The sequence below is a fragment of the Ictalurus punctatus genome, chromosome 13 (assembly GCF_001660625.3).
Source record: "Ictalurus punctatus breed USDA103 chromosome 13, Coco_2.0, whole genome shotgun sequence".
NCBI lineage: Eukaryota > Metazoa > Chordata > Actinopteri > Siluriformes > Ictaluridae > Ictalurus > Ictalurus punctatus.
In genome coordinates this window covers 7,557,889-7,573,032 of record NC_030428.2, presented here as the reverse complement: position 1 = coordinate 7,573,032, position 15,144 = coordinate 7,557,889, and the positions used below count along the sequence as shown (strand labels likewise).

General features: G+C 38.8%; 1 protein-coding gene across 4 annotated transcripts in view; it reads left to right on the top strand.

Annotated features, from left to right (window-relative positions):
* itga3b (integrin, alpha 3b) overlaps positions 1–15,081 on the top strand; it is a 56,924-nt gene extending 41,843 nt beyond the window's left edge. For 3 of the 4 annotated variants that reach the window (XM_017483935.3, XM_017483937.3, XM_053684983.1), the window contains 12 exons: positions 393–490; positions 1,413–1,581; positions 1,677–1,745; positions 1,917–1,993; positions 2,171–2,248; positions 5,122–5,224; positions 7,983–8,159; positions 8,324–8,431; positions 9,733–9,846; positions 9,958–10,056; positions 11,372–11,497; positions 13,905–15,081. In XM_017483935.3, coding sequence (XP_017339424.1) covers positions 393–490; positions 1,413–1,581; positions 1,677–1,745; positions 1,917–1,993; positions 2,171–2,248; positions 5,122–5,224; positions 7,983–8,159; positions 8,324–8,431; positions 9,733–9,846; positions 9,958–10,056; positions 11,372–11,497; positions 13,905–14,075 — 1,389 coding nt within the window. In that variant the 3' untranslated portion in view covers positions 14,076–15,081. Of the gene's footprint in view, positions 1–392; positions 491–1,412; positions 1,582–1,676; positions 1,746–1,916; positions 1,994–2,170; positions 2,249–5,121; positions 5,225–7,982; positions 8,160–8,323; positions 8,432–9,732; positions 9,847–9,957; positions 10,057–11,371; positions 11,498–13,169; positions 13,324–13,904 lie in introns of all 4 variants that reach the window. The other variant, XM_017483936.3, reaches the window with a different exon arrangement.
* Positions 15,082–15,144: the final 63 nt, after the last annotated feature.

Below are 15,144 nucleotides of genomic sequence, written 5' to 3'. Positions count from 1 at the left end.
ATTTTCACTCTTCTGGGAAGGCTTTCCACTAGATTTTTGTTCATTCAGCACAAGAGGTCAGGGCTCAGTGCAGGACACTTGAATTCTTCCACTCCAACTTTGGCAAACCGTGTCTTCATGGAACTCGCTTTGTGCACAAGGACATTGTCATGCTGGAACAGGTTTGGGCCTCTTAGTTCCAAAATTATAATGCTACAGCATGCAAAGAAATTCTAGACAGTTTTGTGCTTACAAATTTGTGGCAACATTTTGGGGAATTACAGTATCTGGGCATAGGTGTGATGGTCAAGTATGCACAAACCTTTTGCTGTATAGTGCACAAAATGTAAATTGTAATATATACAAATATATGAATGCAGAATCACTAGTTATTGGACATTGCGCTGTTTTAGATCAACTTCCAGAAGGAGTGTGGCTCTGATAACAAATGTAGCAGTAATCTGCAGGTGAAGGCACAGTTTGCCAGTGAAGACCAAACCGTATTCCCCAGGTGCGTTACACAACTCTCAGCACTTTCTGACATGATGCCTAACATTGCTTGTGTTTGTTTGTTTGTATGTTTAATTATGCTCAGTGTCCCAATTAATACTAGTGCATTTTATTTTGTATCAATATTACTCCTTTGTAATAAAAGGCTAGGCTGTTATCATGATATGAAATGTACTATTGGCTCGTGCTTCCTTTTTATTTTTTAATATGACACAACCAGTTGTTTCCACATTACAAAAACAAACTGAAATTGTATCACGGCTGTTCACTGTTCATCCTCGACTCAGTCATAATTAGAGGTTGTCCGTTTGATCGGTTTTGCTGATTAATCTGCAAAAATCCGTACCAATAGTTTTTCCTGGTTGCATCCGTTGTGTTGAGGTCCACTGTCACTATACAGTAGGAGAGTAGCCTCTAGAGGTGAAATAAAAACTGACCAAACCACTGACCAATTTTGTTGTTATTTGACGCAAACCCTCCCATGCTGCGGGGGTTTCCTCCGGGTACTCCGGTTTCCTCCCCAGTCCAAAGACATGCATGGTAGGCTGATTGGCGTGTCTAAAGTGTCCGTAGTGTATGAATGGGTGTGTGAGTGTGTATGTGATTGTGCCCTGCGATGGACTGGCACCCTGTCCAGGGTGTACCCTGCCCTGTGCCCGATGCTCCCTGGGATAGGCTCCAGGTTCCCCTGTGACCCTGAAGAAGGAGTAAGCGGTAGAAGATGGATGGATGGATGGATGGATGGATGGATCAATTTTAAAATAATAGTTGATTAATCGGTTATCGACAGGTACCGCGCAACTAGGTTATCGGTATCTGTAAAAATCCACTATCGGTCGACCTCTAGTCTTAATGTCTGTCCTGTTTCCCTCCCTTAACTTCTGTCTGGAACCTAAACATATAACATTTTGCTTGAATTTCAGTGTAGATAATAGACAGATGATGGAATATAACAGCAGCATCAAGAAGCTGGTTCTGTTAGTGGAGGTGAGCAACATGCCCGAGAGCGGCAGGGAGGCTGAGGATGCACATCATGCCATGCTCAACATCACCGTTCCCCCTACACTCACCTACTATGGCTTTCGGTCCAAGGTTAGGCCACACAGAGGCGCTCTTTTACAATATTTTACAATGACGCTACAATATCTAGTTCTTTCTTTAATTTATATTTCTTTTTTTCTAAACAGGAAATTGAGTGTAACACTAACAAGACTGTGATGTGCAATCTTGGAAACCCATTTAAGAGTGACAGGAAGGTAATTAAATCTGTGAATAATAATAATTATTATAATAATATATTTTTTTAAACTACCACTTTATTGTAAGACCTGTCTGTAATGACTTCATGAAACTTTGTAGCACATGCATAACTCCTGTCACATGTAGACGTCTCTGATTTCTGTTTGCGTTCTCTGTTTTCCCTGCAGATTTCCTTTCAGATCATATTTGAGACTTTTATTACACTTTACACGGAGCAGACTGTGCTGCAGCTCCAGCTGTCTACGTAAGTGCCATGTTGTCAAGTGATCTCTACAAATGACGTGTTGGTTTGTGAACTTTGAAAGATGAATCCAGCAGTCCATTGTCATTTGATAATCCTGAAACTGGGTGATGAGTAAGTGTGTGTGTGTGTGTGTGTGTGTGTGTGTGTGTGTGTGTGTGTGTGTGTGTGTGTGTTCAGTCTGAGTGAACAGAGTGACCTGTATCCTGTGACAGTCGTCCTCAATGTGGAGAACACAATCCTCACCTCTTTCTCTATGTACGTACTCTTACGCAACTGCAAGATATTTACTCCTTTTATATAACTTTCATCCTCACAGTGTATTACATATATTTTAATTCATTTTATTTTTAAGCTCATCACACTGCTTTATGTTGAGCTTCCCATTCCCATTGTGATTTACATATTAAAGATTCGAAGGTCAGCACTGTTGTGATGTGATAAGACACAATATTGAACCGCAGTCTACAGTACAATCAATGATTATGTATACATCTAGATGAAATTAGGAAAAGAGATCAGGTTAAACAAGTATGTTTTTAATGTGAGTGATAGCCTTGAACACTATTCTAGAGATTAGGCCTGATCTTCCACAGTCTGCTTCAGTTGAGCGAAATGCTTATGATGACTATGCTGCTTCAGGAGATCAGCAAGATATGCCCGATCCAATCATTCGAGAAGTTCTGAACTACCTATAGCTTACTTTAAAATACATCAGAGCAACCAGCCAGTAAAACGGTCACCAATCTAGAATTTATGAAAGCATGCACTAATTTCTCATTCTCATGTATGTCTTACAGTGGATATAAAAAGTCTACACACCACTTTGCAGGGTTTTGTCTTGATCGTGAAACCAGGTTAAATGATGTCAGACGAGTTCCACCTTTCATCTGATATAGCAACCAAACACAATTCAAGTGAAAAACAAATAGAAACATTTTAGGGGGGGAGGAAAATGGTTGCACTGGACAAATGTGCTTGCTTAAACGTGGTTAACACGTTTGCCTCACACCTCTGAAGCCGGGGGGTCGAATCCTGCTTCCGCCCCAAGTGCATAGAATTTTCATGTTCACCCCGTGCTTTAGAGTTTTCCTCCAGTTTCCTCCTCCAGTCCAAAGACATTGTAGGCTGATTGGCATTTCCAAATTGCATGAATGTCTGTGTGATTGTACGCTGAGTAACCTGCCTTGTGCCCTGAGTTCCTTGGGATAGGCTCCAGGCTCCCCCACGACCGTGTGTAAGATAAGCAGGATGGGGATGGATGGTTGCACTCAGTCTTTTTGGGCAAGAGTTTACCAGCTTGTTGATTTGGCAGATTTATTCCACTCTTCCTTGCAAAAATGCTCCAGATCTATCAAACTGCGAGGGGATTTCCTGTGCACAGCCTCCTTCAAGTCTTTCCATAAGTTTTTAATAGGGTTTAAATCTGTGCTTCCATCTCTCCACCCTACCCCACCGTCCAGACATGTGAAGAATACAAGAGATTGTTGTCAAATGGAGAGAGTAATCTGTACTTGCTAGATATGACTGCAGCTCCTTTAAGGGCTCTTGGTGGCCTCGCTGATATGTTTTCTTCTTGACCTTTTGTCAAATTTGGAGGGACGTCCTGTTCTTTGAATGTCGCTGTCGTGCCCCACTTTCTCCACTCGTTGATGATGGCCTTCATGGTGTTCCATGGTACAGCTAATGTTTTAGGAATTCTTTTGTACTCCTCTCCTGATTGATACATTTTGACAATGAGATCCTGTACATGCTTTGTAAGCTCTTTATGAACCATGGGACTTGAAAATCCTACAGAAGATGATCTTTATTTTGGGTTAATCAGAATCACTACATTGATGACAGCTGTACGATAATGACTTTTATACACGAGTTTGAATGGGACCTGTTTTTTTTTCTTTATTTTTCACCTAAAAGTTTCTGTTTAGGTTTCAATTTTTTTTTAATTGGTTCCTGGATCATTAAAGGTAGGAAAAGATCTGACATGCTTTATCTTGAGGTTCGTTTGTTTTTTACATCTCCAATTCCTGCCATTTTAACAGGGGTGTGTAGACTTTTTATATTCTCTGTATTTTGGCTATGTTTCTTAAATGTTAATAGAAAGTTGCTTATACACAACTTAAATGACAATGCTCTGCCAAATGTCCACATTTGTGTAGCTGTGCTGTTGAATCCTGCTGAACTGATAAGTGTAACTATGTATCATCAGCAGAGAAATGAAAGCCAACATTTTCCAACACGTCCAAGGTGCTGGATATAAAGGGAGCACTACTGTATAGGGGCGTAAAACACAACCTTCTGGAACACCATTTTACCTCCTTTTAGGCTTAGAAAATTCTCAATTAACAATAACAATCTGGTAACTTTAACAAATAAGATCTTAAGCACACAAGAACATTAAACAGACATATGAAAATGTAATGACATTTTATAAGAAAAATAACAGATACTAAGAACAACAGATGCAACTATACCTATGAGATGGCTATAATCTTGCAAGTTCAATTGTAATGCAGTGACAGGGAATACTGAAAGCAATCTCACACGAGCAAGTGTGCGGTTATACTGAATATTGGCACGGCTGTGATTTGGCTGTAGGTAATCATAGCCATACCAATATTCAGCATAACCTCACTATTACAAGTGTGATATTGCTTTAACCCAACAGTTCTATAAACAAGAAATGAATATCTATTAAGTGACATTTCGGACACAATATGGCCAAATGTTGTGTGTATTTTTGCTCCGCGAGCGGAAATGGATCCCAAACAAGCCACACTCACTTTGGCTAGATGGCTAGCTAGCTCACATTGATTTGTACATTCCCATTAAAAGTGTTTCCGGTCAAATCGGCATCCCTTCTTCCTTTTCCTCTTCAACTGACAAGCTTTCCTATTTTAAGTCAAAAGTTATATTCCTCAAAAATATTGGTTGATGTCACTAACACTACTGTAGGAAGTGGAATTTTCCACTTTGAACACAGACGAGAGGAGTGATACACACAGTGAAAGGTCCCAGTGCGGTTATAGGAAATATGGGCACTCTTGGAACACCACTCAACCAATAAAATTAGTGGACCGGAAATAACTGTTGTATGAAAAGGAATGAATCCACTCTCCTCCTCCCTGCAGAGAGAACGCAGTGGTGAACACTTATTTTAGCGGTAAAGTGGTGGGTGAGTCAGCCATGAACAGCACAAGTGACATCGGCAGTCTAGTGGAGTACGTCTTCAAGGTGAGTATTTTCGAAGAAATAGTTATTATATCACAACGCTGTTGAATTCTCAAATCCGAGTGGTCAGAAGGTGTTGATTATTTTCCTATAACAGCAGCTCTGACAGTAGTGCCGGCTGTAATTCACATCAAATCAAATATTAAATAATAAAATGAAACTCATTCACACAGACTTGTATGGTGGAAGCTGTGCATAATCTAATGTTCTAATGTGTTTTGAAATGTGTTGTTATTTAATTCTTAAATGCATGCATGTTTCGTCAATCATTATTACATAATCAGGCCCGGAGTTTATATCTAACGCGGATGGATCTCTAAACTGCCTCAATAGTATAAAACTGTCCTAATATTTTATGAACAATTACAGAATAATAAAGTACAGCATATTTTGTTATATTTTGACATTTTATTTGTCAATAAACATATAAAAATATATACACCATTAAAATGACGCACTTGTAATTCACTCGCTAAAATAGTGAAAGTGTTGTAGCATTTTCATTCAATCGTTTCAGTCACCATAGCAAAATTAAAATCATTACAATATTTTCGTAATTACAGTCATTTTATCATGTATAATTTTGCATGGCTAAACAGCTGTTAATTATCCAGGGCTGAGCCCAGATTCTTCTTCATGCATTTTTTCCAGCTCAGCTAGCAGCCTTCCATAAAGTTTTGTTTTATGGAAACTGTGGTAACTTAGCTGTCAATGTATAACATGATCAGAAAAAGTTGGATTTAACATAAAACTTGTCTCACTGTTTGAAGGACTACCAGATCGATAAAATATAAAACTTTTCTAACTATGCTAGTTTGGTGTCGCTAGCCAAGGGGAGGCACAGCTAAGCTATGAGTTTAGCTGCTACAGTGTCATGCGAAGTACATTATCCTTCCTTATGCTCTGCTCATATCATGTTCACATAAACTGGAACTCATATAAACATGTACACACTTTGTTTTCCTGCTCAGCATCAGAGGATGTTGCTGTTTCAGTTTTAACCCCTTTACTGGTTTAAAAGCAACAACAAAAATCGGCAGATATCCATTTTTTCCTCACACTGACCGTGTGAGCTAGCATTTGGCAGAATTGAGAACTGTCAGACACGAGTATTTCCATGTATTTTCCTTTAAACCCTGTCTGATTGGTCTCACTTACGTTCACTGAAGATATAAATTTACAAAACCGCCATCTTCTTTTACTGACATTCAGTTACATAGTGACAAACCTCTCCAAGTGGAGAATTATTCAGGGCTAAAATAAAAAATCTTTGGGGCTACAGCCCTCAATTCCCAGGCCAGGTTACACCCCTGCCTAAAAGCACTATTATCAAGTAATAGGGAAATGTGGCACCTTCTGCGCTTTGTCCAGTAAATTCAGCATTTGGTTCATATTTGGATCATTGGATACATTACTCTCAGTAGACTACTATTGTGTTCATTCATCCATCCATCCATCCATCTTCTATAGCGCTTATCCTTTCTTCAGGGTCATAGGGAAACTTGGAGCCTATCCCAGGAAGCATCGGGCACAAGGCGGGGTACACCCTGGACAGGGTGCCAAACTATTGTGTTCATAATTATCAAAATCAATATTTTGTTGACTGACAGCTTCATTATCAGATCCACCATCAAACGACGCTAGTATTTGATTACAAACTTCTTCTGCAGTAAATCGCTGAACCATGTCAAGTTTTGTAATGTTTCTTCTATGTCAGGGGTCATTATGACTGACACACTACATCATCATTCTTTACCAAACATGATGTGCCTTTATTAATAAATTAAAAATTGCACTTGTTGGCAAATTGCTGTGGTAAAAGAGGAACAAACACTTCAGGTGGTGTTAGATAATCCACTTCAGGATGGCAATCACATGGCTCACTCATGGATTATATTCTATAACAGCACATCCCAGAGTGTTTTCTTCCTTACCTGATGTTCACGTTTTTGTTAACTGCTTAACAATGTCCTGTCCCATTGACTCAAGTGATATCTTTTTAGATCAGTAAAACTCTTTAAAGATTTTATATATATATATATATATATATATATATATATATATATATATATATATATATATATATTCAAAAAACTAAACAACAAAACTAATTATTCACAGCACAGGAGTTTTTGGGATCATACAATGCACAAAGTGTACCATGTCAAAGAAGTAGAAGCAGTAGAAAAGTATTTCAAGTATACAGTTTTCAATGGTGTCTGAAGTTTACATCTTTAGTTTTATGCATTGAGGAAAACAAATGTAAGCAAAAGTAAGAGAATATAAAAGAATAAAAGTACCAGTAACATGCAAACTGCTTGAAATCATGTTAATTTGTTGGGCAATCTGAAAAAAAAAAAAGACACAAAAAAATACATCACAGCTCAAAATAGTAGTAACATGACTAAGACCTTATGATCAGAACTAAAAATTGTACAATGGACAATGGTAAATGTGTTGTACAATGGAAGACCCAGACCATCTCTTATGATTTTCACGCAACACAGTTGTAAACCTTATTTATATACCTCGTGTGTATTCCATTTATCGCAAATGCTAGCAACATTTTTACAAATAGACATTCAATAAATGAGCATTGGTCTGAGAGCAGGTGTGTACACCGGTGCAAGAGTAAATAGATAGAGGAAGCATGACTGCAACGTTTATTGTTTGATGTTAACATTTTTAGTTATCCTGAGCGTAATCTGTGCTGATGTCTCAGGTGCATGAAATAAAGCAGTATTTCCGTGGTGGCTTCCAGGTGCGTGTGTTGGGAGAACCACTGGGAGTGTTAGGGACTCTGGTCGTGGACTTTAAATGGCCTGTTGAGGTGACAAACGGTAAATGGCTGCTGTATGTGGAGGAGATCTTAACTGACGGGACATCTGAGTCGCACTGCGCTCCTCCTGGAAAAATCGTTAATCATCTGAACTTAACAGTGAGTACACATGAAGGACACATCAAAGTAAACATTTAACATTTTAGAAAATGTAAATACACATCATCACATGACTATAGCATTTAGACTTTCTTCAGGTTTTTTTTTCCAGTTTTACATTTTAAAAAAAAAATGTCTTCTATAACCAACTTTTTTGTGATCAGCTGTCAACGAAGAGTTCGAAGCGGCATAAGCGAGATTTGGACAACAGCCAGCCACTCACTGAAGCAGCTATAACCCGCCTCACTCCGCGCAAAAAGATCTTCCTGCTGGTACAACATACAGCCACATCCACACTTAAACCACTAGATTCTGTATTATATTTAGATTACACTATGATCATTCAGTTTGTTTAACCCTCACATACCACTGACCCAGTGGAACTATTTTTAATTTATAGCAATATAACTAATTTACAAAGTAATTGAAATGTTTTTTTAGGAATGTAACTGAATGCTAATACGTTTGTCAGAATGAACAGGTAATATGCGAAAGAGATACAAATACAGATATCAATATTAGCTGCACTGTTAAAAAAAAAAAAATTAATCTTGCCGGAAATGTTCACTGGGCATCTGGACGAGACTAAGCTGTACATCAGGACTGAGGTTATATGAGACACAATAAAAATTTCACAAGCTGTTTTTTAATTACATGCAGGCATGAGTGAGTGATAAAAATATAACTCTTGCAGGATGTAAAAAGACCACATTCATTAAAATCCCAATACTGCATTCATTCATTCATCTTTGTTAACTGTCTGGTGAGGGTCATTGTGGCTTAAAATAGACTCCTAGATTGTTTATATTTTGTGAAATAGAAACGACTAGCTCGCTGGCAGGTGAGTCATGTGCACATCTGGGATTTTACCTCTGGGTTTTTTCCCTGTGTTTCTCAGTAATAAAAAAAAATGCTTTGACGTTTTAACCAGTGGCTACCGAGTGGTGCAACATCGCCTGGACAGTGCAAGTTTGAATCTTGATAATGCCTTAGCCCTCTGTGGCCAGGATTCATGGAAAACAAAACTGGCTGTGCTCTCTGGATGGGAGGGATGGCATTCTCACTCTCCCTTGTCAATCACAGCGACACTAGCCAATCACGGGCGTCTGCATGCTCATGTATGCAGAAGAGGGCAGATAGCACTTTCCTCCTGTGATACAGCATGAGCAGCAGTTCAAGAAGCTGCATGTCTCTGAGGAAGCAGATGATGGTGGGAACTGGCTAAGATAAATTTAATATAAATCTAGCTATTCAGTTATTCAGTAAACAGACAGATAATCCTAATATATACATATCCTAATCCTAATATACAGTATACTGTATGTATGTGTGTGTGTCTGTCTGTCTGTCTGTCTGTAGATAGATAGATAGATAGATGGATGGATGGATGTATATCACACATGTAAAGACCCATGGCTGCTATCAGACACACACAAAGTCATTTTGAGTGGTTGGGAATGTAATCTTCGAATTTGTTCAGTACACTGTAAGCCATTACACCACTGGTCCAGAAGTACAGTGATTATTATCAGTGAACCACTAACAGTTTCATCTGTATTCCTTATGAATAAAGGACTGTGCGGAGCAGACAGCTCGCTGCGTGACCTTCTCGTGCCCACTGAGGAACATGTCCACTACATCCTCGCTCACCGTCAGAGCCCGTGTGTGGAACAGCACCATGCTGGAGGTGAATGTTCAGAATGGGAAGGTTTTCAGCTGAACACACTGCTCTTTCTCTTCTGTACTTAACATGAAGGCATTGCCCGCTGTGATCCGCTAATGGGCTCGTTTTCCTCAGGATTTTGCCAACGCTTTTCGGGTGACCGTGAAAGGGAACGCCACGCTGAGGCTGGAGACCGACAAACCCACCATCAAGATGAAAACTGAAAATCGAGAGGTCAGCAAATGAATTGCTTATTCATATCACTATGCGCAGTTGCCAACTTGAGAGCTTAGAAATAAGGAGGTTGTTCAATACCTAAATCTTCCCTTAAGAAGCATTTACATTTTTGAGACTTTGCTTCAATTTGTTCACCTTTCAGAACATTATAAGCGAACAGCAAATGCATTTAATGGTAAAATTGCTAAAAGATTGTGACAATTGGACATTTGTTTCTTTGTCTTTGAATAAATATGGATATTTAAATAGTACTTGAAGAGCAAAATGGATCAAAGTTAACTGGTTACTGAAATACACTGATTTGTTTGTATGTATATAAAGTAGTAGAGCAGTATGCTGGAGAATTTTCCAGGAGAATTCCAGGACTCTAACATCAGAATTAGGATGGTTAACAAAGCGGGCAAAAGTAGAAGGACTCATGCTGGTCAAATTTTGCCTATTACCTGAAGACACTTAACATAGAAACAGATACTCACATATTCAATTGAGAAAGAAAAATAAGACACCAGCCGTGAGTGAGAAGAAGCAAGGGTCCAGGTTTATTCGTTCCATTCCACCACACGAGATCCACACAGTTTGAGACGCCCCAAAATGCGATCTGAAAAACCAGAGCTGAAGCTTTTCTATTTATGCAGTTTTCTTAGGGTCAGGATGACCCAGGCATCAATATCTTTAGAGTTAGCTATCCCGGAACACCATTATGTACATCAATTGGCACTGTTGAACTGCAGGTACAGTTCTGGCTCCAAAATATATTTTGTTTTGTTTCACTCTTTAAAAATAACATGACCTTGTCTGTGTCGCTTCCTGACTGGATTTTCGTCGAGAACGGACACTTTCAAACACACCATCTCGACATTATGAGTAAATTTTATGTTTGTTCTACATTTCTTTTTTTTGTTTATAGTGCTTGCATGTACATTACCCTGTAAGAGTTTTTCATGAAACAGAATATGAAACAGAATATGAAACAGATTAATTTCTGTTTTCTGCATACACACCAGGCCTCTGTGTGTGTGTGTGTGTCTCTTAGTTGACCTTCTGCCTGTTTCCAGACGTACTCCACCTACGCTCTGAGGCCTGCCGCCCTTAATCAAATACATGTATTGTTATCCCCCTGCGCCTTGCTTATCTGTGTGTTGTGTCTTAGGTGAACATCCGTTCATACAGTCCACCAGCCCAGTGAATTCTCAATAAGATTACATATTACTCATACTAGGTCTCCCTCGTGTTTATTTCATGTATACTTTATATACAACACTCATCATTTCACTTCTCTTCATTCACTTCTTATTTTCCTTTTTTTCTACAGTTTGTGGTGAACATTGATCCTGTTCCAGGAGAAGAAACCCCATATAACGTTCCATTATGGATATATATCATTGCAGGCGTAGCAGGAATCCTCTTATTAGGCATCATCAGCCTCATCCTGTGGAAGGTACAGAATCTCACAATGCTATTTATTAGATCATTTGAATTCGACATGTTTCCAACCATCTCACAATTCATATAGTAAAACAGAAGTGCCAACATCTACATCAACTTTAAAGTACTGTATTTGCTAATTTGGACCGTTTGCTACAACTAAAAAAAAAAAAACTACACTTTTGTGCTGTTTCAGGTAGAGCAGTGGTCAGACCAAATATAAATACAATTCTCCCAGTGGAACAATCATTATTTAAATAACAATCAAACAATTAACTGAAGGGGAAAGGTCGCAAGATGTGAAAGATGTGCATTTCAATCTGTTAAAGCAGTTACTTTTGCTTCACGCTGACTTTTTCCTGCAAATTTACAAGCCTTGTGAGCCAATAGAAAAAAAAAAGCCAGGACTTTTTTTTCGGCCAGTGAAACAGAAACTGAGGAGCTGCTTATGTAACGGTCATGGTAGACATTTAGACATTTTTAGACATGGTAGACATTTTTGCTTTACAGTACTTACTGTTGCTTGGTGCACATTTGAATTAGCTTGCTAGCAGCCAATAGAAAAAAAAAACTAGCCAGTCCCTCCAGGCTTTCTGTGATTTTGCAATCATAGAAATGAACACAAAATCAAGGAAACTCCACAATATTTATATTACGTTTACAGTATTTGGCAAACACCCTTATCCAGAGCAACTTACATTTATCTCATTCATACGTCTGAGCAATTGAGGGTGAAGGACCTTGCTCAAGGACCCACATTGTCAGCTTGTTGGTTATTTTGGTATCTCTACTGTGTCCCACAGTGTTCCCCTGCCACTCATCGTAGACATGTGTTGTGGAAACTAACGATGTTGTCATTGGCTAAAACAAATGCGCAGGTTACTTCCTGAAAAAGTGTGGATCCGAGTATAAGTTGCGTTCATGTTCTCGGGAATCGAGATCAGTTACAGTGCAACCGAACTCAGACCACCTCCTACAGGTAGTCTCGGATTTCACGTTACCAATTGATCATGCAAAAACGTGCTCTGTTTCGGACTAACCTACCAGTGTTTAAGCCCCCTTAATTATGTAACAGCTGTATAAAGTGAGCTTGCACACTCAGCTGGTTAATTTTATATCCAAATTTCTTCACATATCCATACAACCCATACATGTTTTATCACTTATTCTGTTAGTAGGGAGTCGTCCCGTTCGCTGACACACTGGCAAGGTTTTTTTGCTTGGTAGGATGTACTTTTAGCAATGTTGGCACCTCTGAGTAAAAGATTTCCTAAGGTTGAGTAGGGTCAGTGGTCAGGGATTAGTTTGACTACAAAAACACAAAAACTCTGACTAGACAAGTACTTTCAGATGTTTAGGAATATATACAGTGTTATACTTCAATGAATGGATTCACTTCAGTGATAGTTCAATGAAGTTAAAGCATTAATAAAACTTTTCTCTGTTAATTTGCCCGACTTGGACTAACCAGCAGAGGAATGTACTGTATCTGTAGCGGTACAACATACTGTATAATGTACTGTATTGTACTATACGGTACTGTATAATATTTGCAATTGCAATACTTGTTAATGGCTTTGGATTTATTATCAGGTTTCTTAAATCCAAGTTGTGCAGCAGCACATCCTGAAAAGAAAAATAGTCTATTAATCAAACTTCGATCCATCATCCCACCTTTCCTGCAGTGTGGCTTCTTTAAACGTGCCAGTCGAAGGGAGATGTACGAAGCCAAGGCCCAAAAAGCAGAGATGAAGATACAGCCATCCGAGACAGAGAGGCTGACTGAGGACTACTGAGACCGTACGGGGGTCTCCATCGGCCCCCTGTTGGTCGTCCTCGGTAATGCAGCCACCGTGGAATCAGCCCATGTATTCCCATTCTGTTCCTATTTTACACTTTTTCTCTTCTGATTTTTTCGCTCTCTGTTTACTGACTGGCGCTTGCTTTTCATGGATCAGAGGACTTTCTCTTTCCTTTTTTTTTTTTGCAGCTGAATTATTTGCCTGCTGAAGTAAAACGATAAGCCTTCCTCGAACTCTCATTAAAACTGTTTTGTTTCTCTGGAATTGACCTTTTTTTTTTTATTTATTACGAACTGGTGTTTGGCCAAGCTTGTTTTGGAACGGGTACCATTTTCAACTAATGAACCTATTTTTTTTTTTTTTTTGTACACAAAGACTCCAATTACCACAAAGGAAGCATGGAAAATAACACACTCCACAGTATCTCTCTGAATGAGCCTTCCTGCCTGTTTTTCTCTTCAAAAGCTATTTGATTCTTGTTCGCTCCAGGACCTGGCAATGAGTCGCACATTCAATCTCTGGTGAATAATGTCATGTTTCCTCTCTCTTCTCTCTCTCTCTCTCTCTCTCTCTCTCTCTCTCTCTCTCTCTCTCTCTCTCTCTCTCTCTGTTATACAGTGTGGGTTCTTTAAAAGAGCTGTCTACTACAAGGTGATGCCTAAATACCACGGAGTGAAAATACGCAAGGAGGAGAGGTACAAGTTGAGCCGGGCTTTCCAGCCTGAGCACGAGCTCAGCAAAAAACTCTGGGTCACTAACTGGACAGAAGTGCAAGAATATTACTACTGAACTTGGAAAGCACCCACTCAGCTGCTGGTTTAAAGGAATTCAGTGGCTGGAGATTTCCTTTGTTAAATGAAACAGACTCTGGGACAACATTTACACATGATAAAGAATCAAGTACTGGGTGAAGTGTGTTGTTGTTTGTTGTTGTTGTTGTTTGTTGTCGTCTGGTGCAATATTATGTTGCAGATCAAGTTTCCATGACTGAAACCGTTCAGCATTCTGAATACTGAAAGTATTGCCGAAACATTTCCTCATGGATATCTTTTGTGTACTATAGTGTGTATTATGGTATTATAGAATGATGTTTAGTTTAGGGCTTTTTTTATTGTATTTTTTAAATGACTACAGGATGATGCTCACACTCTGACTGACACTGTGACAGACATGTCTTCTTCAGAGCAGTCTGACCCACCAAACTATGAACGATAATGAGGGATTGCAACAGATTGCAAGTGTTACAGTTTTGTAGCCGGGATGAAATACATTTCACCTCTTTATCTACCCAATAGATATCGAAGACACAACGACACTGTCCTGTACAGAGGCACACAGTGAATTATAGCACAAGGAAGAGTACCACACATCACTGATTATTGATATTTATTTTATATGTGCATATATGACTAATAAGAGTCAGTACACTGGAGAATATAATGTTTGTTTGTTTTTTTTAGTATTTTATGTGCTTCTCTGCTAGTCTGTAAGAGTCACGGTAAGATCATCATTCCAGTTCAAACTGGTTTCACGTAGAGTATGTTAAAAAAAAAAAAAAGAAATGAAACGTCATGAATTTCATCTTCTGTGTCGTTCTGTGAAAGAATGTCGATCAGCTGTTTTATGACACTGTCATTAGGTCCTGTTGTAGCACTATAAAAGATTTGGGTAAATCATTAGCTTCAAATCAGGACCGAATTTATTAGTATATCCAGAAATGGTGATTCAGTAATCCATATGGGTCAGAAGGTACTTCTTTTATACACCCCAGATATTAAAATGTTTTGTATATAAATGCATTGGTCATTGTTATTGCTTCTTACAATGAATTTGACTGATAATTGTACATTATTTTTAA